General features: G+C 37.2%; 1 protein-coding gene across 2 annotated transcripts in view; it reads right to left on the bottom strand.

The window, feature by feature from the left end:
* Positions 1 to 781: 781 nt before the first annotated feature.
* Positions 782 to 26,374, bottom strand: part of ZDHHC2 (zinc finger DHHC-type palmitoyltransferase 2) — a 55,521-nt gene continuing 29,928 nt past the window's right edge. The window contains exons 6-13 of one of the 2 annotated variants that reach the window (XM_067530657.1): positions 24,355 to 24,387; positions 19,526 to 19,646; positions 18,213 to 18,345; positions 16,002 to 16,128; positions 15,718 to 15,807; positions 10,793 to 10,902; positions 10,171 to 10,257; positions 782 to 7,511 (exon numbers count right to left, since the gene is read on the bottom strand). In XM_067530657.1, the coding sequence (XP_067386758.1) occupies positions 10,208 to 10,257; positions 10,793 to 10,902; positions 15,718 to 15,807; positions 16,002 to 16,128; positions 18,213 to 18,345; positions 19,526 to 19,646; positions 24,355 to 24,387 (664 nt within the window). In that variant the 3' untranslated portion in view covers positions 782 to 7,511; positions 10,171 to 10,207. Of the gene's footprint in view, positions 7,512 to 7,535; positions 7,753 to 10,170; positions 10,258 to 10,792; positions 10,903 to 15,717; positions 15,808 to 16,001; positions 16,129 to 18,212; positions 18,346 to 19,525; positions 19,647 to 24,354; positions 24,388 to 26,374 lie in introns of those variants that run through there. The other variant, XM_067530658.1, reaches the window with a different exon arrangement.

Genomic DNA, 26,374 nt, shown 5'->3' with positions numbered 1-26,374 from the left:
TTTCCAGTTTGCCTTTTAAACTTGCTTTATTTAATTGACAAGGAGAAAAACATACCTAAAAATAGGTTTGTGTTGGATTACTGTAGTCTGTGCATTAGAGTTCAATGGACACTACAGATGTTCCCTATTTTTGTAATTTGTCACAGTAGCAAGTTTGAAAGTACACTAGAACTCAATGCTTAAAAGTAACTATAGCCAAAGACACTTTATACACACTGGTTTCCATTTTATATGGAATAACCCTTGCCTCCATGCTGGGATAAAATTGGATTACAGCAGAGAAAACTACAGCTCTGTAAAGTTCATGTTTCTACTGTGGCAACGCTGAAAACTTACAAGAGCAGCACAAGAGTAAAAGGATAGAGGAGGGAGCGTGCTCGAGTGCAGCAGATGGGGGAGACAGGAGTTGGTATGTTCTTAATTTGGCCACTGACCTGAGCTGTGGCTTCAACTTCATCTTTCTGCTGCTTAACCTGTCTGTTTAGAGACTGCCTTTCCCTGTGCCACCTTCAACCCCTACCTTTCCCTAAATCTTGTTCTGGGCGAATCAAATGGCTGAATGTACTCAAGATAGAGGTGTCTCTTGCAGTTGTCAGCACAGAGATGATTCAAATAGCAATGTATTCTTTGGTTGAGGCGATCAGGCTTACTTCGCCTCTGATTGTGTACTTGGCTTACCTCATGACAGTGTAATCTGCTGTTATGACAGGATCAAGCAGGTTCAGCTCTTTGAATACTGATGTTTTCATACTTTATGTTCTAAAAACAAATGGCTGATCTCTTGCATAAGCCAAATAACTTTAATTTTTTTTCCAGCAGCAAGTTAACATGATACAAAAATACATAATACTGTTTACAGAATACAAACAAAAGCAACAAGTTCCTCCAGACGTTGTGCAACATCAAGTTATATAAACTATCACTTCTTAGCAATGAGTACTCAGTTGTCTTGGAACAATGGTCACTAAGACAGAATATCCAAGTCTCTTTGGAGTAGAGCTCTTGGAAGATGACTTTTCTGACAACTCAGCTTGTTGAGTGTTTTGCTATCCGAGGTAAAACATGGGAAAGGCCAAGATTGAAAAAAATGCCGGAAGAGTGAGCTAGAATCATACTTAATCTACATCATAATGTTCTCTAATCTTGCTTTTTGCTCTTAGTGCAATCTTGAAGGCAGAGGAGAGCATCAGTGTTTAAGGTGAGAGTTGTCCCTACCCCTTGTGACACTGTCCTGTATATTATAAATGCTTCCAAGGAGAAATAAGAGTCTAAAGCAGTAACAGTCACATCCTGAACAGATTTGGTACCCAGGGAGCTGTGTTGCATTCAAAACACCACATCAACTCATAGCTGAAGCACACAGGGAGAGAGTGGGCCAAAGGCTGATCTCAGTTACCCTTGTGCAACTGCAGACTAGCTGTATAAAATCAATGACATTATGTAACAGAGTTTGCTCCATTGTTTCTTCCTCTTTATCATTCATTCTCCCCTTCTGTGACCTAGTTTAGTACCACTTATTTCAAACAGTATTTCTGAAACCTGGATCCTCAGCTACTTTTTTTTTAAAAATAGGAACTGCAGTAGATTTCATGCCTCCTAATATCTGCTAACATTCTGTATTTGTCTGCCCTAATGTCCCTTATAGTCTGTGCAAGGGGATGGCTGGTTCCCAAGTGGTTAGTGATCCTACAGAAGCTTCCTCCTAAAATAATGGGATTGTATAATTCCCTAGCTGGGGGTTAAGATGGATAAAATAAAAAAAGGCAACTGCAGTTCTAGACATAGCTCATTTTTCTCCTCCAGCCCTGCTTGACTACTTTTTATAATCTTGGCTCCACAGTACATTAGTGAAGCCCATATTCTGAGACACTGGGCCTGGGTTGATGTGAGCTGCTCCTGTTGATCTAAATTTCAAGATACCCTTAGAATTGTAGCGTGAGATAAATTTACCAGGCGTTGGAAGCAAGTGCTATCTGCTCCTACAACCTTTTCTCATTTAAAACAGAATAAAAATCTTTACAGGGAGAAATTTATGTATTATAGTAGTGCCTAGCAGCCCCAATCCAGGGATCAGGCCCTCATTGTGTTAGGCACTCAACACCCAAAGATGATCCCTGCCCTGAAGAACTCACACGCTAAGTATAAGACAAAACAGGTCTGCATATCAAGCATACACAAAAGAAGGCAGTGTTCACTGCACATGTTGTCTAGCTGTTCCTGAATTAGCTTTCTTGCTAGGAATTGGTGGTTCTTATGCTCAATATTTCCTACTCTTGTAAGATCATGGCAAAACATTTTGAGCATTATTTAGGTGACAAAAGATGATAAAGTAAGTACATAAACAAGTAAAAGGTAAGATGGCCAATTAAAATCCCTCCTATCTTTAAACATGCTACAGGCAGAAAGTGACTTAAAGCTTCTAATCTAGGTTAGAAAATAAGCTGTGGCTGGAGGGAAAATCAGAATGAATCATGTTGTATAATTTGATTAGGCGGATGGGGGGGAAGGGGTGTGTAGTAGTAGTTCAGGCCTGATTTTCATTTATACTACACCCCTTTTACAATGTGCTTGCACTGATTGGTTTTTGGTATGATTGTGGTATGCAAAGATCAGATTCTCAGCTTGAGTAAATAGGTACAGCTCACTCAAAGGAGCTATGACATGGGGAAGGTTGACGCTGCAGCCGGGAAGTGACAATTCTCAGCCTGGGTAGACAAATGCAAGATAGTGCACTTAAAATAAAAGAGTGGATGTAACAGAAGAGGTCCCAGTTACAGTTGCTAGCAATCCAAGCTCAAACCCAGAAGGCAAGTTAGGCTTGGGCTCAGGCAGCGAGCCTGACCCAGCACCTGGGCTGCAACATCCACACAACTGTTTAGTGTGCTTGCTTGAGTAGAGCTAATGCAAATCATTGACCCCTGCTGAGAATCACACCTCCCACCTGCAGTGTAGACATAACCTTTAAGGCCCCTTTATAATGGTTGGAACCCAGTTTAGAGGTGAAAAGGCAAACAGTGCTGGATAAAGTAAGTGAATGAAAATAAAATTTCTGGAAGAAAAATAGCTGAAATGTTCTTTGTTTTTTAAGAAATATTTTTCCCCCCTAGTATGAACAGCTTACTCAGATGAAAGCCACCTTTGAAAAGAAGATGCAAAGGCAGCATGAGCTTAGTGATCTATAGAAAAGGGTGGAAAGACAAGCTAGCATATATATATAGTCAGTGCTCACTTGTTTCTACAGTGAGTTAGCCCTGAAATAACAAAAGATTGAGACAGACCTGAAGACAAAACACTATCGCCAAAGAAAGATAATTACCTTCTTAAAAAAGAGCCCAGTTTTTACTTCCTAGTAACTATGGACCCTGCTTGACCAAATTAATATTTCCTGGTGCTAGCATTAGCAATAGAGTATTACAGAGGGAGGTAAAAACTTCTCTAGCGCAGCTTACTAATAAAAAATAAGTACATATGAGCCATTTCTACTGCTCTGTTGTGTAATTCTATTAATTCAATAGGACTTAGAATTTTTAGAGGATCAAAGATCAAGGTAAGTTTATTAATATGCATCTAATTGTGAGAGCAAGACATTAGCGCGGTAAGTTTTTATATGCTAAAATATGTAAACATTTACAAAGTTTTTCAACCCACACTGCTATTACATTGAGCAGTAACAAGAGAACGATAGTGCCATCTTGCACACGCTAGGGAGTAAAAGATGAGTGGTTCAAAATATTGTGCTGCAGTAAATACTGTCATGTACTAAACCATGTTCTGACAGAAACGTATCATGTTCTTCATTCACCCTGTCCTTCCAGATTCTGAAAGAACTTCAGAATTTGATTTTGTCTGGACAAACTTCAAAAAAAGACTTGAAAACCTCCTTAGGTATTTATAGTAAAGACATGACTAGTTTTCATTGTTTAACAAATTAAATAAACAAATACTCAAATGATGCACTAACATTAGTATCTTTTACTTCAAAAAACTGATAATAGTAGACCACTTTAATTGTAGAGCTTGAGCTCTATAAAGACATGTCTGAATACAAATTCTAAATTGGGGGTGTTAACAACCTACGTGTACCTGATGATAATTACAAAATGATTTAATGGGCAGAGCTCAACATTGAAGTTTTCAATTTTTCTTCAAAAATATAATTTAATCGCTATGTGAAGAAAGTTTTAAATTACAATAAAATTTTTTATGCAAGTGGGTTCAGAATCTGTGTGGACCTATGCTACAACCGATGTGTAGTTACTGGTTATTTTAGTCTAATTTTTAAATGAATGTATTTTGTTAAATAGATCTGAGTGTCCAGTCATTTTAATTCATACAAACTGTCGTCACGCAGGTGGGGGAAATTCATTCTGACTTAATTATAGACCCAGGTCCAAATGGGTGGACCCTCGGGTCCATCCAGAATCCCACTGAGGTTGGTGTCGCTATGGGTGCAGGGTAAGCTACTAACAAGCACTTGCTGGTACAATAAATATGAAGTATTGTGTTCCTTCATTTAAAAAAAAGAGAAGTCTTACACAAGAGTGCAGTCAAGTGGCCAGAAGATTTATGTAGATCAAAACAATCAATGCACTCTGAAAACAAGCATTGGATTCTTGCTCCAGAGTTTTTATTTCAAAAGAATCTCATATTTGTGTTGTAACAACACAACAGCTGAACCACAGGGCTTTTTGAGGGAAAATAGCTTCTTTTTAGAGTGCATCAGGAATAATAATTTAACTAGGGTCCAGACTGCTTGTCCTATCCTATAACCTACATTATTTGTGAGATCAGCTCACAAATCATTCTGGCAGTGATATGGAGGCCCTAATACTCACCCACAACCACCATGCATACACCGAGGCCTTCCACCTACCACCTCCCTGGTGCTCCAGAGACTACATCTCTACTCTAGGAACCCCTCTGACACTGTTACTTTTTAACCCTTATTTACCAAACCCCCCCCAAGAGAGCTGCCCCCATGCTATTTCCTTCCTTTGCACAGATCCTAACCCCACTGAGTTCTCTTTATAGGCAGGAGGAATGAGATCCAGATTTGGAGGGATCACCTCCTGGTATGAATTTTACTGCAAAGGTATTGTATTTACTCATGTGTAATAATATAATATTAAGCAAGTTACATTAAAGCTGATTTTTAAGAAGTTGGACATGTCACTTCATATGCATCTATTTTTAATGCACACGTGATTGTGACGACGCCACAGCTGAATAATTACTTACAAACCAATATACAGATTATGAAAGCATGAAGAATTAAAGATATTTAGTCCTTTCTCTACCTCATTTCTATGATCATGTTGACAGTTACCAACTTTTAAATAAACACTGATACAAAGTAAACTCCTGATAGAGTAACACTGAGGAAACCGGTATTGTCCTGGCTGCAAAATGTCTACATGTATTATGTAAACCATGTTACTCTCAAAAGCTAGTTTAAAAATGTTCCACCGCTAGAGATCATACTCTGGCACTTCTGGTAACGGAATCTACAAGACAGGTCAAATTTAAGGAAAAAATTCATAATAAACCATTAAAACCATACCTGTTGAACATTTTTCCTCAGACATTGCTCCATGTCAGATCAAAATTCTCATCTAAAAGCGATAATGGTTAAAACCATCCCTGGAGAACAATTCTGAACCAATGATCCAGAATTACTTGGTTGTAAAAGAGGTATTAATGATGGTGTTTTTCTGGAAATAATGGGATTTTTGTTTCTAGTATTAACAGTAATTCACTCCAATTCCTCTGTTCTAAACATTTGTTTCTTAAACATATACCCTTCCTTCTATTACAAATACAGAAAGAATAACTGAAATCAGTTCTATATCCTGTGCTTTATCTTTGTTTTATATGATCCTGTGATCCAATCTGATCATCAGCTGAGTTTGGGGGCTGAATCACTGCTTCTCAACAGTGCCCTAACCCCATAGTCTGAAGAGCAATTTTTAAAGACTCCCAATTTTAATTTTTCTAGCTAGTCTACTAGAAAATAAGCAAATGATTTTCAAAATTGTTTTGCAATTAACGTAATTATCTTGCATTTTATGTAAACATTTTGTAATACCATAAGTGTAGTGCATACAAAGGCACAAGAGTTAATAAGATTTGTGTCACTGAAACTTCCTTCGTTTCAGAAACTAGCAGTACACTTGTTTTTAATCCGACTGGTAAACTTTGATCCTATGAAATACAACATCTGACTGAGAATGTAGACATCTACTGTCAATATAAAAGTTTTCTATGGGAAACAGTTTGGGTTCTTGATGTGAGTGATCAGATGTCCAGTGTCCCTGTAATAGAGCAAATACTACATGCTATTATGACCATGACATAGTCTCTGTGTATGTACATCATTACATTGCCTCTCTGATGATGGAACAGGAAATGCAACATTTTAAGATGATTAAGTGCAACTGAGAAGGAAAAGGTTAATGTTCAATAATTAGTATGTAATGATTACCAAGCCATGAGAAGCATAGTATCTTCTTGGGTGAAAGTGTTTCTCAAAGGCCACAATTCAGATTAAGCTTTTTTGGTCCAAATGTTTCTAAGCAACATTAAGTCCACACATTTTGTTTTTCTGAAGAGGTGAAGGCCTAAACGAGGAAGCTATATCACAACAATACCAATTTCACAGAAATCATCCTGTGCAGCTCTAAGCGAAAGCCCTCATCTTAACATCTCCAGTTGTACACAGTCGTCTTAAATATGGGCCTCTTCTTACTACTCAACTAAAAATGAAGATTAACCTGAACTGTAAGCATCCAATCCAGTTAGGTGAGGTTATTTCAGCAATCAAGTGTTTACAATCCAGCAGTGATATATGTACAGATGAAGAGGGGATAGTATCTGCAATCAAGTCTACCAAAATATTCTAAGATGAACCAACCTATTTCACTTTGGTTGATTTTAAATTATAATTAGCTAATTCAGTCAGAGATTGGAATCAAAATACAGTACTTGACCAATCAGTAAGCCACTCAATTACCAAAAATCAATGCTGATAATGCTTTTCCATGAATAAAGCCAGCCATGCAATGTTTAATTCTTTTTTTAAATAACCTATTTACGGCCACTGGAATTCATAAGTAATATCAAGATTCAAAACTGATATGAGCATGGACTGGCTATATGTAAGGAGTTTGTTTGCTTGTGCTATCAGAATACCAAAGCAAAAGCCAACCCTAGAATCGGCACAATAGTGTAATTTTGTCCCGCTAATCCTAATGAAAGGATTCCCCCTTTCTTCTCTCATAATACTCAGAGATGTCCTTTAGCATTTTAACAGTAATTTTTGTACGCTGAAACATTCTTTAGAGAGTTCAAAAATGTCAGTATGTCTTATGTTTCAAGCAATGACATGGCAACAGCTAATCAGCTGTCAGTTTCTTCTGAGCAAATCCAGGCAGGAGCAGACAGGAACAGCTGGCTGATGGGGGGCTGATTTTTGGAAGAATGTATCTTCCTTACATCAGCAGCTTTACCTTGAACTGGAACAGAAAACAAAACCCAAAAAACATTTTAGAAACAAAGCCACATTTAGCAATTTAACGATACTTTTTGCAATAACTTTTACAGAAAAAAACATCATGAGAACAACCATTACAAGTGGCTGTCAGTCTCAGTAGAGAGACCAGCAAATGACCATACAGTTTGAATTTCTATCCCTCATAGTGGTGCAAGCAAGCTTGTAGCAGCACATTGTCAGGAATTTGGGTTGGGCCGCCCACCCTATAATGGTGCATTGGAGAGAGAAATGCATTATTCATCAGTATCAATATAGTAACTGAGTTAATGTAATTTTTCACTATTTCTCTATGAATTTTCATAGGCACAATACAACTCAAAAAAGTTTATATGACATACATGAAAGAACTTAGTAAACACAAACTGTTATGCAAGTAACAGAAATATTAGTCCTGGGAAAATACTTCCAAAAAGTTTTCAGAAATTGCTGAATAAAATATTGACTTTACGGCAGCTCTGTTCAATCTTTTTTGTGTTAGCTTTCCAGGAGTACTCGTGAGTAACTTTACTTGTGTGTGTGTGTGGCGGGGGACGACGACGACGGACGGACGACAAAATCCCAAAATCTCACTGGCATAGTGATTTTTATGTGAATACTCACAAAAAGCAAGACACACAAGTATTCAGACCAGAAATCTGTTTCCAAGTTATTCATCAAATCAGGGACAAAACCAATAGAATGCAAGCTATGTGTCCAAATCAAAACTAACAGCTCAAATTCTGAACATTTTCAGATTGCTTACAAACAATATACATTCAAATAATTATTCATAAAAGATATTCATTGAAACAAGGCAAATAATAAACATTAAAATCTGTATGCTGCTTACAGATAATTTGCAAACAGAAAAGAGGTTAAGTTTTTCAAATTATTCAACTCAATAAATAAATTCATTTCTTCTCCCTAATTTTAATTTTGTGATAGCAGCTTTGAAAGCTTAATATTTGAGCATGTATACTGATAATTGCCATCGCCACTGTTGTACCCTATTTTTGTGACTGCAACCACAGGAGTAATAGATTCCATTATTTTAATATTTTAAAAAGAAAATATGCATGAATGCTGACATTTTGGGATTTTGCATTTGAGTGGGTGGATGAAATAACAGTCAACAATTTCAATGAGAACCATGAGAACTGCCAAGTTAAAAGCTGCCGTTCATAAGATACTATTAAAGAAAACAGGAACTCTGATTTTGTCACATTAATGGTAATTCTACAAGGTGATTTGAGAAGTCATTTTACGGAGTTCCATAATATGATCCAAAACTTGCTTAAAAAAAAACCCCCAAAAACATCTTCAGTGTTTCCTAGGCTACCTCGCTAAATAATGTCAGCATGTAAATGGTCCCAAGCAGACAATGACATACATAACTAACTGAAGTGAGCGAGGAAGCTCTTTTTCTATGGCAGCTATTGTTTTGCTAAGACAAGGCTGGGTTAAACAGGGTGCTGGCATGTCATTTGAAGAATGTATCCTCAACAACTTTTTGAAAGAGTTTTTGAAGAGGGCTGAGGGTATGCTTCCCATAAAGACAAAGGGGTGGAAATGAATTTCTGTAGACGTCCGAGTTTCTCTTGGAATAATTATTTCAATGTTGCTATGATTTCATCATGTTGTATAATTAGTGTAAGTATTATAGTGCCTAGAGCTTTGGATAGGCATGTTTTTATAATTTTAAATCTAAATAAATAAAAATAAATAACTTAATTCACAGAAGTCACTGAGCAGCTTTCATAAGGTAAAAAGCTTTCAATTACGACCAACCCAGTGAAGAGTGAGATTTCACTGCCAATTCCCAGAGCATCTTCAAGTCCCTTTGCTTATTTTTCTTTGCAGATTAGGATTTCATCAACTTGTTCCCATGAATCATCAATTTGGCAGTTCCATAAAACAGTCAGGCATCATTTCTTAATTGTGGAACATCAGTGCTAGATATGCTAACCTCCAGATTGTGACCCCAAAAAATGCTTAGGAAATCATGTATAAAATATATATGTCTGCAGTCTCCATTATTTCTAATAATTAATGGGAATTGGTTCTGTTTCTCTGTGGCATAAAAGAACAAAAACTACAAGTACATTTATTCCAAGCTGTACTAGTGAAATTATCTCATAGGTCTTTGCCTACTTCACTTGACCCAACATACTATCACAGAGAAATACTGACCTAGTGGATTGAGTTCAGGGATGAGAGTCCCGAATTCTTTAATTTGAATCCTAGTGTTGGCACTGAATTGCTGCATTGCCTTGGCTAAGTTACAACTTCCATGTCTCTGTTTTTCTATTAGACAATGGCAATAATACTACTTACATGTCTACAGCAAAAGAGTGCTGTAAAAATTAAGTTAATTATTTAGAATATGTAAAGAAAGTGCTATAATTTTAAGTGTTATTTAATCAAGAAATCTGTGTTTTAGGATAAGCAGGGGAAATTAAGTGTCAGTGCCTGGGGTAGCAACAAAATTAAATTGGAAAAGGCAAAATGGTTGAAAAAGTAAGTGACAACAAAAGCAGAACTATCAGACATATTTCTTTAGTAACTTTTCTATTGTGCAGAAGCACACTTGAAGGAGGTTTAATAGCAGAGTGGAAAATAAAATATAGACAATACTATCCTACCTTTCCTTGAATATTGAGATACTTCCATTAACAGTGATTAGGTTTCATTTTCCATGGTTAATGCAGGATTGCTCATCCCTTTGGGGACTGTGTAGGAAAAAAATAATGTGGTAAAGAAACGGTTGCATATTTTTAAACAGGTATTAATCAAAACAGCATTGTATTTGGGTGCCAATCTTCTCCTAATTTATTTCATGGTCCATTGTGTCTAAATGCTGAAAGACATGTTCAATGTAATAGTTGCAATAGTCATGAAAGGGCCATCACATTTTGGAACAAGTGATTACATATTATGCCTCTGACAAAAAAAATATTGGGATTGATCTGAGAGCCAGTGAACATCTGCAACTCCTGTTATTCTTAGTGAGAGTTGCAGGTATTCAATATAATTCACAATCAGGCTCATTTATAGATGGAAGTATAAGAAGGCTTAAAACATCAAGGGACATTTTACAAGCATGCACCCTGAATATTAAACTTTAACAAAAGGAATTCTTTCCCTCCTTATATCTACATCAAATTAATTTTGGTTCAAAGAGAAGTCTTCAGCCATTTTCAGATTACATCTTTCCAACAAGAATTTACATTAAAATTCAATGGGTGCAACAAATTAATCTCTTACCAACTTTGCCCTTTTCGGTATTTGCACTACTTTCTGTCCAAGACTGAGTATCAGTAAGAAGGTGGCTCTGGGAATCTCGTAACGTCTTTGCAGGAAAAAGGTGACTCTCGCTAGTATGCAATTAGAAGAAAATAAAAATAAAACAGTAAAGATAAACTTTGTTAATATCAATCAATACCATTATTCATTTTAAGCAACTGCTCATGTAACTGCCTTACAAAATCTGTCATTCTCTGAACCTTTTATTCTAATACAAACCTTCATTCTAATACATGCTAAACTTTAGTTCGGTCACAGAGACAGGGTACTGTCTAAAATGTAATTGTTTAAAAAAGAATTGAGAAACATTTAACTTACATTCTAACGTTTTGTTAATGTTAGGGACAGGTTAACATGTTTTGACTAATTCCAGTGAGTTCAAAATAAGGATTACATTTCACTTATAGTTGAAAAAACACCAGTTACTAGCTTCAGGTAAAAGTAACTGATGTTCCTTATATCAGCAGCCCTGATCTAACAGCACACATGCTACTAGCATTCTAACTTCCTCTTTCTACGACCTCATAGGGTCTACACACTCGCTAGGAGGGGTAATTCCCAGTTTGGATATATGAACACAAGCTAGCTCTGCTCAAGCTAGTGCCAAAAATAGCAGTGGGGACAACTTCTTGTTTCAGAAGGTGATCAGGTAGCAGCAATTTTAGACTCAAGGTGGATAAAAGGAGGAATTGGTTGTGAATCTGAAGGTGAAAAGCAACTTAGGGACAGTGGTCATGAAATGATTAATTTCATGATTCTAAGGAAAGGAAGGTGTGTGAGAACAGCAGAATAAAAACAATGGATTTCAAAAAATCAGATTAACAAATGTAAGAACTGGTAGGTAAGATTCCATAAAAAAATCTAATGGAAAAAGGAGTTCAAGGAGCTGGCACTTTCTCAAAGAGGCAATATTAAAGACACAACAGTAAACTATCCCAATGCAAAGGAAAGATATGAGGCATATCAAGAAACCAATGAGGGTCCATCAGGAGCTCTTTAATGACCTGAAAATCAAAAAGGAATCCTACAAAAAGTGGAAGCATGGACAAATTGTGAAAGACGAGTACAAAAGAATAGTACAAACATGTAGGGAAGAAATCAGACAGGGTAAAGCACAAAATAAGATACAAATCCCAAGGGACATAAAAGCCAATATGAAGAGGTTTTGTACATTAGGAAAAAGAGAAAGATACAGGAAATGGTAGATCCACTATATGAGGAAAGGCGACCAAATAACAGACAACAGCAAGTAGGCTGATGTCTACTTTGCTTCAATCTTCACTGAAGAGGTTAATTGTGATCAGCTGCTTAATATAATTAATATTAACAACAAGAGGGAAGCCAGACAGGAAAAGAACATGTAAAAGGATATCTGGAGTTCTTTTTAGCATAGTCTGACAAAATTCACCCTATGGTACTTAAGGAACTAGCTGAAGCAATCTCAGAGCCATTAGCGATTATCTTTGCAAACTCATGGAGGACAAGTGAGGTCCCACAGAACTGGAGAAGACCAAACAGTTAATTAATTAGTAAGTATCTATCTTTAAAAAGGGGGCCTGGCAAATTATATACCAATCAGCCTAATTTTAATTTCTAAAAAGATACTGGAACAAATTATTAAATAATCAATTTGTAGAGGATAATCAGGTAATAAGTAATAGCCAACATAGATTTGTCAAGAACAAATCATACCAACCCAACCCAACCACCTTCTTTGACAGGGCTATTGGCGTAGGGGATGGGGAAAAGCAGTAGACATGATAAATCTTGACACAGTCCCACGTGACATTTTCATAAGCAAACTAGGGAAATGTGGTCTAGATGAAACTACTATACGGTGAATGCCCATTGAAAAACCATACTCAAAGAGTAGTTGTCAATGATTATCCAGCATCAAACTGGAAGGATGTATCTAACGGGGTCTGACTTAGGTCTGATACTATTCAATATTTTCATTAATGACTTGGATAACAAGTGAATAGCATGCTTATAAAATCTGCAGCTGACACCATACTTGCAGGGATTTCAAGCACTTTAGATGATGGGATTAGAATTCAAAATGACCCTGGCAAATTGGATGATTGGTCTGAAATAAACAAGATGAAATTCAATAAAGACAAGTGCAAAGTACAAGTTGTCAAGAAGGCTAATAGCATATTGGGCTGCATTAGGAGGAGCATTGCCAGCAGGTCACGGGAAGTGATTATTTCCCTTTATTCGGCATTGGTAAGGCCGCATTTAGAGTATTGTGTCCAGTTTTGGGCCCCCCACTACAAAAAGGATGTAGACAAGTTGGAGAGAGTACAGCGGAGGGCAACAAAAATGATTAGGGGGCTGGAGCACAGGACTTGTGAGGAGAGGCTAAGGAAACTGGGCTTGTTTAGTTTGCAAAAGAGAAGAATGAGGGGGGATTTGAAAACAGCCTTTAACTACCTGAAAGGGGGTTCCAGGGAGAATGGGGCTAGGCTGTTCTCGGTGGTGGCAGATGACAGAACAAGGAGCAACGGTCTCAAGTTGCAGCTGGGAAAGTCTAGGTTGGACATTAGGAAAAAGTTTTTCACTAGGAGGGTGGTGAAGCACTGGAATGGGTTATCTAGGGAGGTGGTGGAATCTCCATCTTTAGAGGTTTTTAAGCTGAGGCTTGACAAAGCCCTGGCTGCGATGATTTAGCTGAGGTTAGTCCTGCTTTGAGCAGGGGGTTGGACTAGATGACCTCCTGAGGTCCCTTCCAACTCTAATATTCTATGATTCTAAAGTACTACACTTAGGAAAAAAATAAAATGCACAATTAAAAATGGGAAATAACTGGTTAAACTGTAGTACTGCTGAAAAGGGCCAGCTGTTATAGCTGATCACAATTTGAATATGAGCCAGCAATGTGTGATGCAGTTGCAAAAAAAAGGCTAACATTCTGGGGTACATTAACAAGAATGTCGTATGTAAGACCCAGGAGGTAACTGTTCTGGTCTGCTCACTGGTAAGGCCTCAGCTGGAGTAGTGTGTCCAGTTTTGGATGCCACAGTTTAAGAAAGATGGGGACAAACTGGAGAGAGTCCAGGGGAGGAGAACACCAACAGAAAAAAAAGTTAGAAAAACCCGACTTATGAGGTGAGGTTAAAAAACTGGGCATGGTTAGTTTTGATAAAAGAAGTGGGGGCTTGATAACAGTCTTCAACCATGTTAATGGCTGCTGCAAAAAGGATGGTGATCAATTGTTTTCCCATGTCCACTGACGACAGGACCAAAAGGCATGGGCTTAATCTGCTGCAAGGGAGATTTAGGCTGGATATTAGGAAAAAACTTTTGAATTATAAAGATAATTAAATACTGTAATAGGCTTCCAAGGGAGGCTGTGGAATCCCCATCATTGGAGGTTTTTGAGAACAAGTTAGACAACATCTATCAGGGACTGTTTAGATATCTGGTCCTGTCTCAATGTGGAGAGGATCGACTACTAGATGACCTCTCAAGGCTCCTTCCAGCCCTACATTTGTATGATTCTATATCCCCTCATGATTTACTGAACTCAGTGGACAGACATTAGGACCTACACTGACTAAAACTGGCCTTGGAAGGCCAAGCTGTCAGACACACACAAACAAACTAGTTAAGCCTCAACTCAAGACCTCCTGTTGAACATTAACAGTCTCACAAAATATCAGGCTCTCTTAAACCTCCCATTTTTAGATAAAGTAATTAATAAAGACGGTAATGATCCAAATTCAGATATACTTAGTTTCTAAATTTTTTTAATCTTTATCATCTCTTCTGTTACTGTTTTGTGATTGAATCTTGTAATTGAAGTGTCTAATAGCCATGGCCAGAAGTGCTATAGAAATTAGTAAAACAACATTAAAAGTGATTTTATATATCATTGCTACATATTTAGGAAAACTTTTCCATTTTTCTAATGTTGAAGAGCTAGAGAACATTTCTTGTGGTGTGACAAAATAGTAGGTCAGGTTGTAAGAAGATAATTGTTTATTGATAAAGAAATACAGTTTGACCAGGATTTATCATTAGTGTTAGAATTACTGATTCAATGCACTTCGATTACCTTCTACTGATCTCTGCCAACATTAACAAAAGTTATCATACACACTTTCAATTACACAAGCTACTATTATGTAGCCATACATACTGTGGTTAAGAGGCATTTATATCAGTTTATACCTGTCCTGAAATGGTCACAGCTGTGAAAGGCAGTATCACTAAAATTGAATCTGGCATCTAAATATGAGTGCATCTGACACAGACTAACAATTCTGAAATCCCAAACTGGTAAAGGCTAAAAACAATATAGAAGTAAAACACACTGATTTTTTTGGATTATTATTATTTGTATTGCACATAGCCCAAAAGCACTGCTTGAGATTGAGGCCCCACTGTGCAAGATGCTTCACAAAATATAAAAAAGAAACAGCCCCTATATTGAAAAACTCACTATCTAATTTAGAAATATCTCAGACAGGCTTAACAATGCACTATTTTAGTAGTCATGCACATGATGGTTTGTTGTGGCTATATAGATAGTCTGTCAAAAGTCAGATGTTGGGAACAGCTAAACTGAGACAAGAATCATAGCTGATAAAAAAGGAAATAAAACTTACTGCTCCCACATTCAACAGTATCATTCATATGGCATGTTAGGGAGACTTCTTTACCAGATTTAAAATGATGACGGTATGAAACAGAGAAATGAGCTGAATTACAAGCGCTTTATTTAGATGTCTTAAATTCTGTTTTTTAAAGGACGCTTTTTAAAGGCACATATAGGAAACTATATTAGTGATAGCTGCCTAAAAACAGTAAGGAAATAAAAATTCGAGAAATTCACTATATGAAAATAAGTGACGAACTTAAAAACAGACATTAAGCAGACATACGTTTTGGTTGCTGAATTAAGTCCAACAGGTGTGGAAACTTCAGGATCTTGGTTAACAAGACAAGTTGGGAAGGAGCAACCATCCCCTAGACTACAGAGAGAAAGACCTTTAGAATCAGTGTTGCACTTATACAAGAAAAATAAAAATACTTCAAATATTTTACAATTCCCAATGTCAAAGCACCTAATTTCACAGGATTTAGTTTTTTAAAAAATATACTGCTGACTACTTCCTGATATCAGTAACTCAATCATTAAAAGACAGTATTTTTCTCCCAAACATACCTTGTAAATACAGGCAGCAGCCAATATTTCTTCTCATCACCAAACACCTGTCTTAGATTTTTGCTGAAGCCCAAGCTAAAACCATTCTTGTCTGTTCCATGGCGAAATATAGGTGCTCTGAATGCCTCTAGAAAATGAGATAGATTTGTCATGTTTCCTGCCTAAATACATTTTTAATTAACACCTACTGATTATTTAGATAATTATGCTGCTAACAAGCTTCTTGGCCATGCAATATATCCTTTCGGTGGGAGTTGCATAATGCCAGTACATAGGTACTGTGCAGCCTTCCAAAACTACTTCCATTTGAAAGGTGAAGACACAAATGCTAGTGCCACAGGGGAGGAGGTAAGAGTTTTCCCTTGTCTGACAGATTCAGTGAGCCAGGGAGTTAGTTGTGTGGTGTAAAGAAGTCTCCCTCATGTGACTGCCCCATAACAGTCCAGCAAGGTAAGAAAGAGGCCTCATTGAGAAAATTTTTCAACCCATTTTCAAATCAAACAATTGCAAAGGGAGAAAAAGGAAAGAAGCCAGCCATTTTGGCAATCAGGTTTTCCTTTCAGACTTGACAGATCTGAGAAACCCACTTCTACTCCTCAAACCTTTTTATAAGGGCCTGAGATCTTCATTCTACCCTTTTAGGGTTGCATAGGGAAATTACTGCAGCCCCAGTAGGAAGAGAAGAGACAATTAAGTCAAGCACAAGGAGCTGCAGCAGTGTATCTGATCCAGAGAGAGAGCATTCATATGAGTTCTCCTTCTACCATGTAACTTCTATAACTGGGTCTTTCCCTAATTGGCCTTGTGGAATAAGCCAATCCTTTCCTTATATAAATTGCACTACCAGTACACAAGGCCTTCCTCGGACACTGCAGAGATTTTCTTTTCTATAAGGCCGTTAACTTGCAAGTTGAAGAAGTGCTGAATGTGATATTGAAAATGTAAAAATTAGTTATAACTTGTTATAAAAATATGTATCCTTGCTCCCTAGGGAAACTGTACTGGAATCCTGATAGTAACAACCATGCTTAAAGATGTGGCCAGATTAATCTTAATTGTAACAGACAGGACTTGATGTATTAAGAATATACCTCAAAATAAAGTAGGGAAGAAGAAATGTAACTATACATTTATTTTTTATTAAATATCTAATTTTTGTAGCTTTACATGCCATATTTCCTTTACACTACAATAGTATATGGAATTCAGCACATTTCAAAGCATAAAATGCTGAAATAGAAAATTTAATGACTTATTATACACTGTAGTTACTCTTTAAATTGTATTTTTAAGCTTGTATATGTACTCACAAATCTTGATGGGTGCAGTTTATTATATTTAAATAAAAGGTATTCTACTTATTTTATTAATGGATTTTAAATAATCTGACTCATATTTCTTCTCGAATTACGACTAATTTGAATCACTTTCCTGCACTTGTTATTAATTTCTAAGCTTATGTTAGATTTCCTAGGACACTGTGAAAGAGAAACACTAGAAGGAATGTGCTTGAAGCATACACAGACTCCCCTACAAGTGATACTTAGTCAAAGTGTCCTGCTGATATCTGCATTAGTAGAGGGAAAAAAACAGATCTAATCCTTCCTCTCGCCTGCCTCAAACTCGGTGTGCATCAAGAGAAAAAGTGTTTAGAGATCTAGAAACTTGTGGCTATCACATCACTGACTGAAATATCTAGAACTAACAACAGAGAGTGGAAGTCAGACACAAAGAGGCTATGTCTACACCATAAGCTATGATGAGAGCTAGCACAAGTATGTGTACACAAGCAGAGGAACCACACCCGTTTGTAGTGTAGACGTAGCGAAGATACATCTTTTAGGACCCATCCATGCTACAACTATTAACTATTAACTGTAACATGGTTACCTGATGCAGTTATAACATGGACATGGCCAAATCTGTTACCAGGTAACGGAGACAGAGTTAAATCTCATCCACATTACCTTTTTAACCATGCTGTAACTGGGTCCTTGATATGGTTATACTTTTATTACAAATAGGGCTTTAGACTGTGGAACCACCACCCTGAGTCTCTGCACTCATTTATTACTAAAGACAGCAAAGCAGCCATTAAAATCCACCTTTTTTGTGTGATTCATTATGTGATATCAACAGCTTGCTATGACCAGAAGACGCACAAAGGTAATGATACTCACTGATAGCAACATACACTATGAAATTACTTACCTAATGTAGATTTATTCTTGCTGACTAGCCAACAATGATATCCAAAAAGAGAGGATAAACTGACTGAAAACATGGCTGCAGCAAAGAACAAAAACATGATATGGAACTTGGCTTGAGTATCAGGAAGGCCATTCTATAAAGGAGGAAAGAAAACTAAAATGTTAAGGTGGAGAAAATAACTACACTCTTTTAGCCATGTTAATCATATCCACTCAACCAAGATTCTGGGTCAAATTCTGCACTGACTCACACACCCCTGTGCAACCAGTCTCTCCCAGGAAAGTAGAATAGTCCCTTTAGAGAGAAAGGGTCATGTTCTGCCCCACCCATCCCCATGTTGTTTCAAGGTGTATGGATTGGAGCAGAATTTGGCTTTTTCAAGAGAGAATATAAAATATTGACAACAGCAGAAGTTCTTTAAACTCATTTGAATTACACACACTGAATTAAGCTTTTAGAATAGAGCCTTTTATATTTAAAATAACCAACTTGCAAAACTAATCCTGTCAGAATGACTGATCTATAGCACACAAAGAAAACAACACTATTATAAACCTATGTTGTACATTCAGGCCATATTCTATATTGCACATTCAGAAGACAGGCTGCGGGGCTGTGTCACTGTTGTGTAGATGTCTGGACTCAGGCTGGGGTCTGGGCTTTAGGATCCTGAGAGGTGGGAGAGTCCCAGAGCTTGTCTACACAGCAATGAAACAGCTTTGCAGCTCCGAGTCTGCTGGCACAGGCCAGTCGCGGATTTTTCTTTGCTGAGTAGACATACCCTTAATTTGTGTTTATGATAAGGCACATATGTGAGCACAAAATCAGAGGCAACTGCTGAGGCCAGCTTAAATGTGTCATTTAGTGACCAAAAGTTAGAGAGTTAAATACTTCCTATAGCCTCTTTCCATATTCTTTCTTTTCTGCTTTTCACACATTGAGCAATTTTATTGTCACCATCTTGCAAGTGTGAAACTGGCACACAGAAACACAAACACACAGAAACTAAAATATATTCATTTCACTTTCTTCCATATTTTAGAATATTTGACATTATTCAGGAAAAATTTCAGTTTTTGAGAGAAGACTGTAGCTTGTGGGAGGAAATTTCATGCTGCACATGAACACAGACTACAAATTCACAACTAAACAAATGAGTTAATGACTATAAATATTGATATTTTATAACTCAAAAAGGAGATATACATATATACTTACTAAATATATTGCTCTGAACACACAGATCTCAGAACTTTTACATTTACAGAACCATACTTTACAAATAAGAATATGAGATAAAGATAAGTACTTACGGTCCAGAATTTGATAAAATACTGTAAATCCGTTGCAGCAATGAAAACACAGTACAGTAGAGAATAAGCCAAGAAAAGAAGGAAAAATTTGTAATTGGAGAATCCAACACAGTTGTTCACCCTGGCAACAACAAAAAATAAGCACATGAAAAACGGAATGAAAACAAATACATTTTAATAATCTTCAGTTAATTGCTTTAGTCTAATTTTTGATGTTCTCATTTACTGTAAAATAATTTTAGCGTAAATCTGTAAACAAAAGTAGTAGCTTACTGTGTCCTTCTATGGTACCATAACTTGTCTATGACATTTTATTATCTGCTCCTTTAAAAAAAGAAGTATTTAATACTGACAGATGAGACAAACTGCTGTTTACTTTTGGACTCCAAAGTTGTATTTCAAAGAATTTCCATAGGTCGCTCTTTCAATTTCATTAAAAATCATCAGCCTGAAATCGGACTTAAAAGGGGCCTAATTTGAAAGGAATATTTTTTACAAATAAACACATGGATGAATATAAGGATTTTGTATAGAAACTTCCCAGCCTTAATGATGGTGATTTCTAATATGATGTTTTACTATTACAATACTGCTTAAACATTTAAGCTAACTAATACAAGATAATCAAATCATTGATGTGTGTACATTGGAAACAATATCAAACTATTACCAACTGGACAATCCCTTAACATTATTTGCGTGTATTTTGAACAAGACTAAAATTGTTTTAAAAATACACAAACACTTTATTTAAATATTTTCTACACACACACAAGCACTTTAGTTAGTTATAACATTCTCTTTATTCACAATGACATTATATAAAAGGGTCAGGATTTTGGAATCACAATCCTTAACATGTTGAAAGAAAGGATTAAACAGAGAATCCCAACCTCAAAGTGGCAAAGTGAAAAACTCTTAAACCTGAAAGAATATTTAATAAAAAGATAGACAAATAAATCAAGCTGCTGAGGTGCTGAAGCTTGACATGCACGACTCAGTTAATAAACAAAGATTGTCTTTTAAAACAGATCAAGAACAAGCAAAAATCATCTTTTTACAATGCACAAGATAACTTTCTCTGCTATCTCCAAAGAAGCAAAAGAAGGATTCTGCTGCAGCAGATTTCCTGAGGTGTTCCTGACCTAAACCATCATCGGTGAAAACTGGCTGTGTCTTGTAGAGAACATGGGCCAGGTTTCAGTTGGGCATGGATAACTATTTGGTCAAATGCTAAACAAAGTTTAGAATTAATAAGCAATGCTAAAGCAAGTTTGATTTTAGGTGAACGGGTACTACAGTAGGCCATAGAATAGAATTCAGAGACACCTGAGTTCTCCAAATTTCTATCAAAGAGTGTGTGTGGGTGGGTTTTGTGTGTTACTGTTCCCTGTATTAGCGTGTGAAGGGGAAATAAGCTAAGCAAATAGAGTATAACATAGGTTGTATGATAAAGAAACTTAAGGTAGGACTCCAAATGGTAAGCTACAAAGAAATAATTCAAAGGGCTTGTCTACACAAAGGGTTAGAACATACCAGCATGGGTGTAAATTCTAGTGTGCACCAGCAATACACACTAAGTGGCTGTTTGGACCCTGCTGGCACACACTAAACTCCCTATTGCGAGCTTTTAGTGCGAGCCAGCAGGGTCCACACATCCTGTTAGTGCACAACTTGCTAGTACGCACTAGAATTTAGATCCTACCTAGTGTGCATTAACCCACAACATAAACCAGTCAAAGTCATACTTCCTAAAAACAAAGGCAAGAGTCAACTTCATCTTTTTTTAGCCCAAATGACTGGATTAAAAGAAAGGTGATCTTCCTTAACTTTCCTCTGAAGAATGACCTCACAGAATATCAAGCAGTGGTGGCCATTGTCTTTTTAGCCTGCGGGGAAAAGTGTGTGTCCTTTTAAGGGTTAGAGAGCCAGTGTGTGACTTTTTGCTGCAGATTAGGTTGGCATGGGGCACTGACCAATTCCTCCCTCATATGATCAGCAGAGAGTGGAGTGGGTGGTACAGGACGGGACTATATAGGTCCATTCCAGTGCAAGAAAAGGCCTGTACCAGGCGGAAGCAGCAACTGGAAGTGGTGAACTACTAATGGGTTTTGTCAGGGTCTGCTGTGGGCACTGCGCTAGTCACTCCTTTCTGGGGAGAGGGTTGGGAAGCAATTTTCCCCTCAATGCCAAATTGGCCAAGATGATGTTTGAGGGAGGGTGAAAGGGGGGTGATGTTCACCTTCCCTACAATGGGTTCTGGGGGGCTTAGTTGGGGTGAATATGAAATGGGAGTTAGGCTATGATGTCATAACTCATTATATAAATGTGGAGTGGATGTCTAGTGCAGGTATTCCCTAGGGAAGGGATACAAGTGATCAGCTAAACTGGATTGGTAAAGAATTTAAAGGAGATATTCTTTAAAGGAGTGGAAGAGGAGGGTTCGGGGCTCCTATGAATGGTACAGCAGGGAATCAAACCCCTCCTCCTTTACAGCTCTCTATAGGATTAGGGGAGAATGGTGAGGTCTGAGCCACAGGTTGAGTGGTGGACAAGGTTGGGTAAGGGGTAGGGCAGACAGAAGCCCCCGTACTATACATTGAAATAAGAACATCATGTATCTTTTTTGAGATGGGGTGACTAGATCTGCACGCAGTATTCGAGATGTGGGTGTACCTTGGATTTATAAAGAATCAATACGATACTTTCTGTCTTATTATCTATCCCTTTCCTAGTGATTCCCAACATTCTGTTAGCTTTTTTGACAGCTGCTGCACACTGAGTGGATGTTTTCAGAGAACTATCCACAATGACTCCAAGATCTTTCTTGAGTGGTAACAGTTAAGTTAGATCCATCATTCTGTATGTATAGTTGGGATTATGTTTTCCAATGTACATTACTTTGCATTTATCAGCATTGAATTTCATTTGCCATTTGTTGCCCAGTCACCTAGTTTTGTGAGATCCTTTTGTAACTCTTTGCAGTCTGCTTTGGACTATCTTGAGTAGTTTTGTATTATCTGCAAATTTTGCCACCACACTGTTTACCACTTTTTCCAGCTCCTTTATGAATATGTTGAACAGTACTGCTCCCAGTACAGACCCCTGGGGGACACCATTTACCTCTCTCCATTCTGAAAACTGACCATTTATTCCTATCCTTTGTTTCCTATCTTTTAACCAGTTACTGATCCAGGAGAGGACCTTCTTTCTTATCCCATGACCGCTTACAATGCTTAAGAGCGTTTGGTGATTATGGCATTACCTGCACTGTACACTTTTATCTATCAAGTACTCCCAAACATTTAACAAAGAAGTTGCAGCCTAATTACACCATCCAGAGTCTCCTGTCCTTCTAGCATAGCCAGACAATTAAAGTATTTCCTGTGTTAACCTTATACATTTATTTAATTTCTCACTGTAGTAATTGGTGAGCCAGATAAATTGAACCACCTATCTACTGACTGACAATTTCATTTGTAACCTTGACTTGATCATTTCATTGTGTTATATTTGATTAGTTTAGGGAAATTATAAGTAAATGAGTGATGTATTTACTTTTAGCTTTGTTTGCTTCTTTTTCTAATAAATCCATAGCAGCACACTAGACAGTTCACCTCTCAAAACTTCAATGCAGGAAAACAACCTATTTAGGAGGTTAAAATAAGTACACTAAATAGCTCCTGGATCTGTATTTTAATTATTTAATTCAAGTAATGTTACCACTACACTCTACACTAGCTTTTTTTGGGATATCTCCAAACATCACACTCCCATCAATTCAGCTCCATCTGTGGTAGTAACAACAGCGATGCTAGTGTATATACAGAGCTGGTGTTTTTACCACTGTATCATCTAAACCTGCTTAGAGCAGAGTTTGATGGCATGGAAGAGGGGTTTATCATCTTGCTGTTCCAGATATTATGAGCCCCTACACCCCATTCCCCACGTTTATGAGGAAATGCTGTCTTCTAATCCACTTCCAATTCCAGTTTATCAGGAAACCGGACCCCCTACTGATTGATTACCTGCACTGGGCACCTGTCAAGTTGCAACAAAAAAATGAATTTTACAACCTGACTTACTCACCAGGTCCTGGGGTACTGAGAGAAGGCAAAAAAAAAAAAAAATCTCCACAATGCCCAGGTCAGTCTGGCAGTGAGGGAAAAATTCCTTCCTAGCCCTCAGAGGTGACTAGCATGATGACCACAGCCAGACCCCAAAACACAGTCCTACTCTAATCCCAAAGGGGAGAAGCTTTTCTTCCCAGTGCAGAACGGTTCTCCTGAGCAAGGGAAAGTATTTATATGTCCTTCTCTTGAGTGTATGGGATCTGATAGGGTTATGCTGCATCCTTCTGCCCAACCAATCAGCCACAGATCCCCTCTCTTTAAGCTTCCTTAGAAGAGCCAAAGATTTTCTTTCCCCTGCCCGCTTAGACAAAGCCCCTTCCTCTTCCCAAACGCCTCTGAGGATGCTGGGCTAGACATTCAAAACAGATGGCTAAGGTTTATATTTTTTCCATGTCTTGATTGGGCTCTACTTATTCCTTACTAATTTTCTTCCCAATTCACGTAGGATGGAAAAATCTTCTCGTACCTAAAGTATCATGTATATGTTCGCCCAAGTTTAAAAAAATGCTCATATAATATGTAAAATGGGAACTTCAACACTCTACTAAGTCAAACTACAACAGACTCATCACTGGGCTGGGAAAAATCTTCTGGCCATCTTCTCCAGTCCCTTGTAATCATGGAGAATGTCTTTTACGTCAAAACCCTCAAACCTGTATTTTATTTAATTTAGGAAATGAAAGATGACATACTCACCAAGGGCAATGATGGTCCATTTTCAAAATACATCTTTAAAAAAAGCAAACAATTATATAGGTGTTAAAATAATGGGAAAATAAACAGGAAGTTCAGAGTTGAAACTTAACACAATTGGTACCTAAATATCTGATTCCATATATCCAGGAGAATCAGCTACATAGACTTCTTCAGAATAAATCTCATTCACAATTATATTTAAGTCTGCCCACATAATACATAACCTGCCTACAACAGAATAAGTAGGGTTTCCCACCCTTTGAAAAGTGTAGTTGGCAGTTCAAATTCTATTTTTGCCTCCTTTTAACAAGTCACTATGAATGACCACATTACCATGAATTTGTATTTACATTATCCACAAGTTGTTGCAGAAGTTAACAAAGATCCACCTATGATGCCAGCTCCAATACCCAATTGTTAAATTTTCATACAAACACATTTGTGCTTTCACTGATGCTGCCCTTGACTCTTGCAAGCAACAACCTGTGAACACCAGCAAAGCTACCTCAATAGTCCTTCAAAACTCTCCTTTGCTGTCATGCCTACAAAATTCCTGACATCAGTTAGACTGCTTGTGTGCTGAACCCACTGCCTACTCATGCTGACCATGCTGTCTGTTTCCTTGTACTCCCCAGTCAGTTTGTATGCATCTGTTGTCTCTTGTCTAATACATAGACTGTAAACTCTTTGGAGGAGGCATTGTCTTTTTGTTCTGTTTGTACAATCCCTAGCACAATAATGTCCATTAAACACACATAATTCAGATATAACTGAGGTATAGGTACGTAAAGTTCAAAGAGTAAGAGGGGGGAAACGTGGAGAAGGGTAAAATGCTATCTATTATGAAATTCTACCATTTTGCTCAACTTATTCAGTTGTCCCTTCTGGAGTTATCCTTTACCCTACAATACTTACGCTTGAGGATTTTTTTCCTACATTTTGAATATATATCATACCATATATCATGTCATGTAACACAACCAATGCAATTGGTTTCAAAGTTGACCTGCACTGAAAAAGAACACTGATCTTTTGATTAAGGCACTTGGGTAGAGGACACAGAATATCCAATCTGTGATCCCCATTCTGCCTCAGTTCTCATCTGCAAAATGAGGGTGGTTCTTCCCTGTCTCACAAGGGCAATACAATGATCGATTCATTACTGCGTGAAAGTTATCCAGAACCACAGAAAAGCCTATAAATAAATAATCATTTCCAATAAGCTTGAAAGATTTTCCTTTGCCCTCCAACCCTACTTTTTTTTAAATCTTTTGAAATACAATTTATGTCCACTCTGGAAGACAATGGCTGACTGGAGAACTAGTAAGTTTAAGGCCTCAGAACTACCAAGGAAGTGATATATGATTATTTAAGAAGGCTAGTGATGTTTATTCTGACATTTTAAAGCTCTGCATTTTGTTAACAGCAATTTAACTAAAATCCTCAGGAGAAAAGCTCTTCATTAACAATTCAATGCCCTCACCCTTCTACTAAGGCATAAGTGAGCTCCTAATCCACATGCAACTTATCAAGGGTGGATAAAAATCAGTGAAAAAGATTTTTTTTAATTCAAATTCAGTAATTTTTTTTTAAATCAACCTAATTAAAATTAAATTTGAAATGTCAACCTACATTTAAGGTCTAAATTTACTATACTCTAGTAAAATAATTTAAACTAAATTTAACTGAATATTCAAGCAGTACATATTTGCTGCCAAAGTTTTAAAAACATTCAAACCACTGAACTAGTGAAAGTCACTGGCTAAACACCTGGAACCAGAATTTGTTGAAGTGCTAAATTTAGTTTTTGATAGGAGTAACCTCCTGTATAGGTGCAGACAGAATAATTTCTTAATTTCAGTTTATTCAACTAGTTCAGTTCAATGATTAGTTCATTCAAAGTTGAGAAACCCACTGGGAGCTGAAAAAGCAAGAAAGAAAGCTTGTTTTCTTTCTACAATACATGACATAAACAAGGTGTGGCAGGATGAGATTTACTTGTTCTAAAATTCTGAAAGAC

The sequence above is a fragment of the Emydura macquarii genome, unplaced genomic scaffold (assembly GCF_026122565.2).
Source record: "Emydura macquarii macquarii isolate MOO-44397 ecotype Brisbane River unplaced genomic scaffold, CSIRO-AGI_Emac_v2 contig_3108, whole genome shotgun sequence".
NCBI lineage: Eukaryota > Metazoa > Chordata > Testudines > Chelidae > Emydura > Emydura macquarii.
Note: the sequence above shows the minus strand (reverse complement) of the source record. Positions and strands in the feature narration are given on the sequence as shown.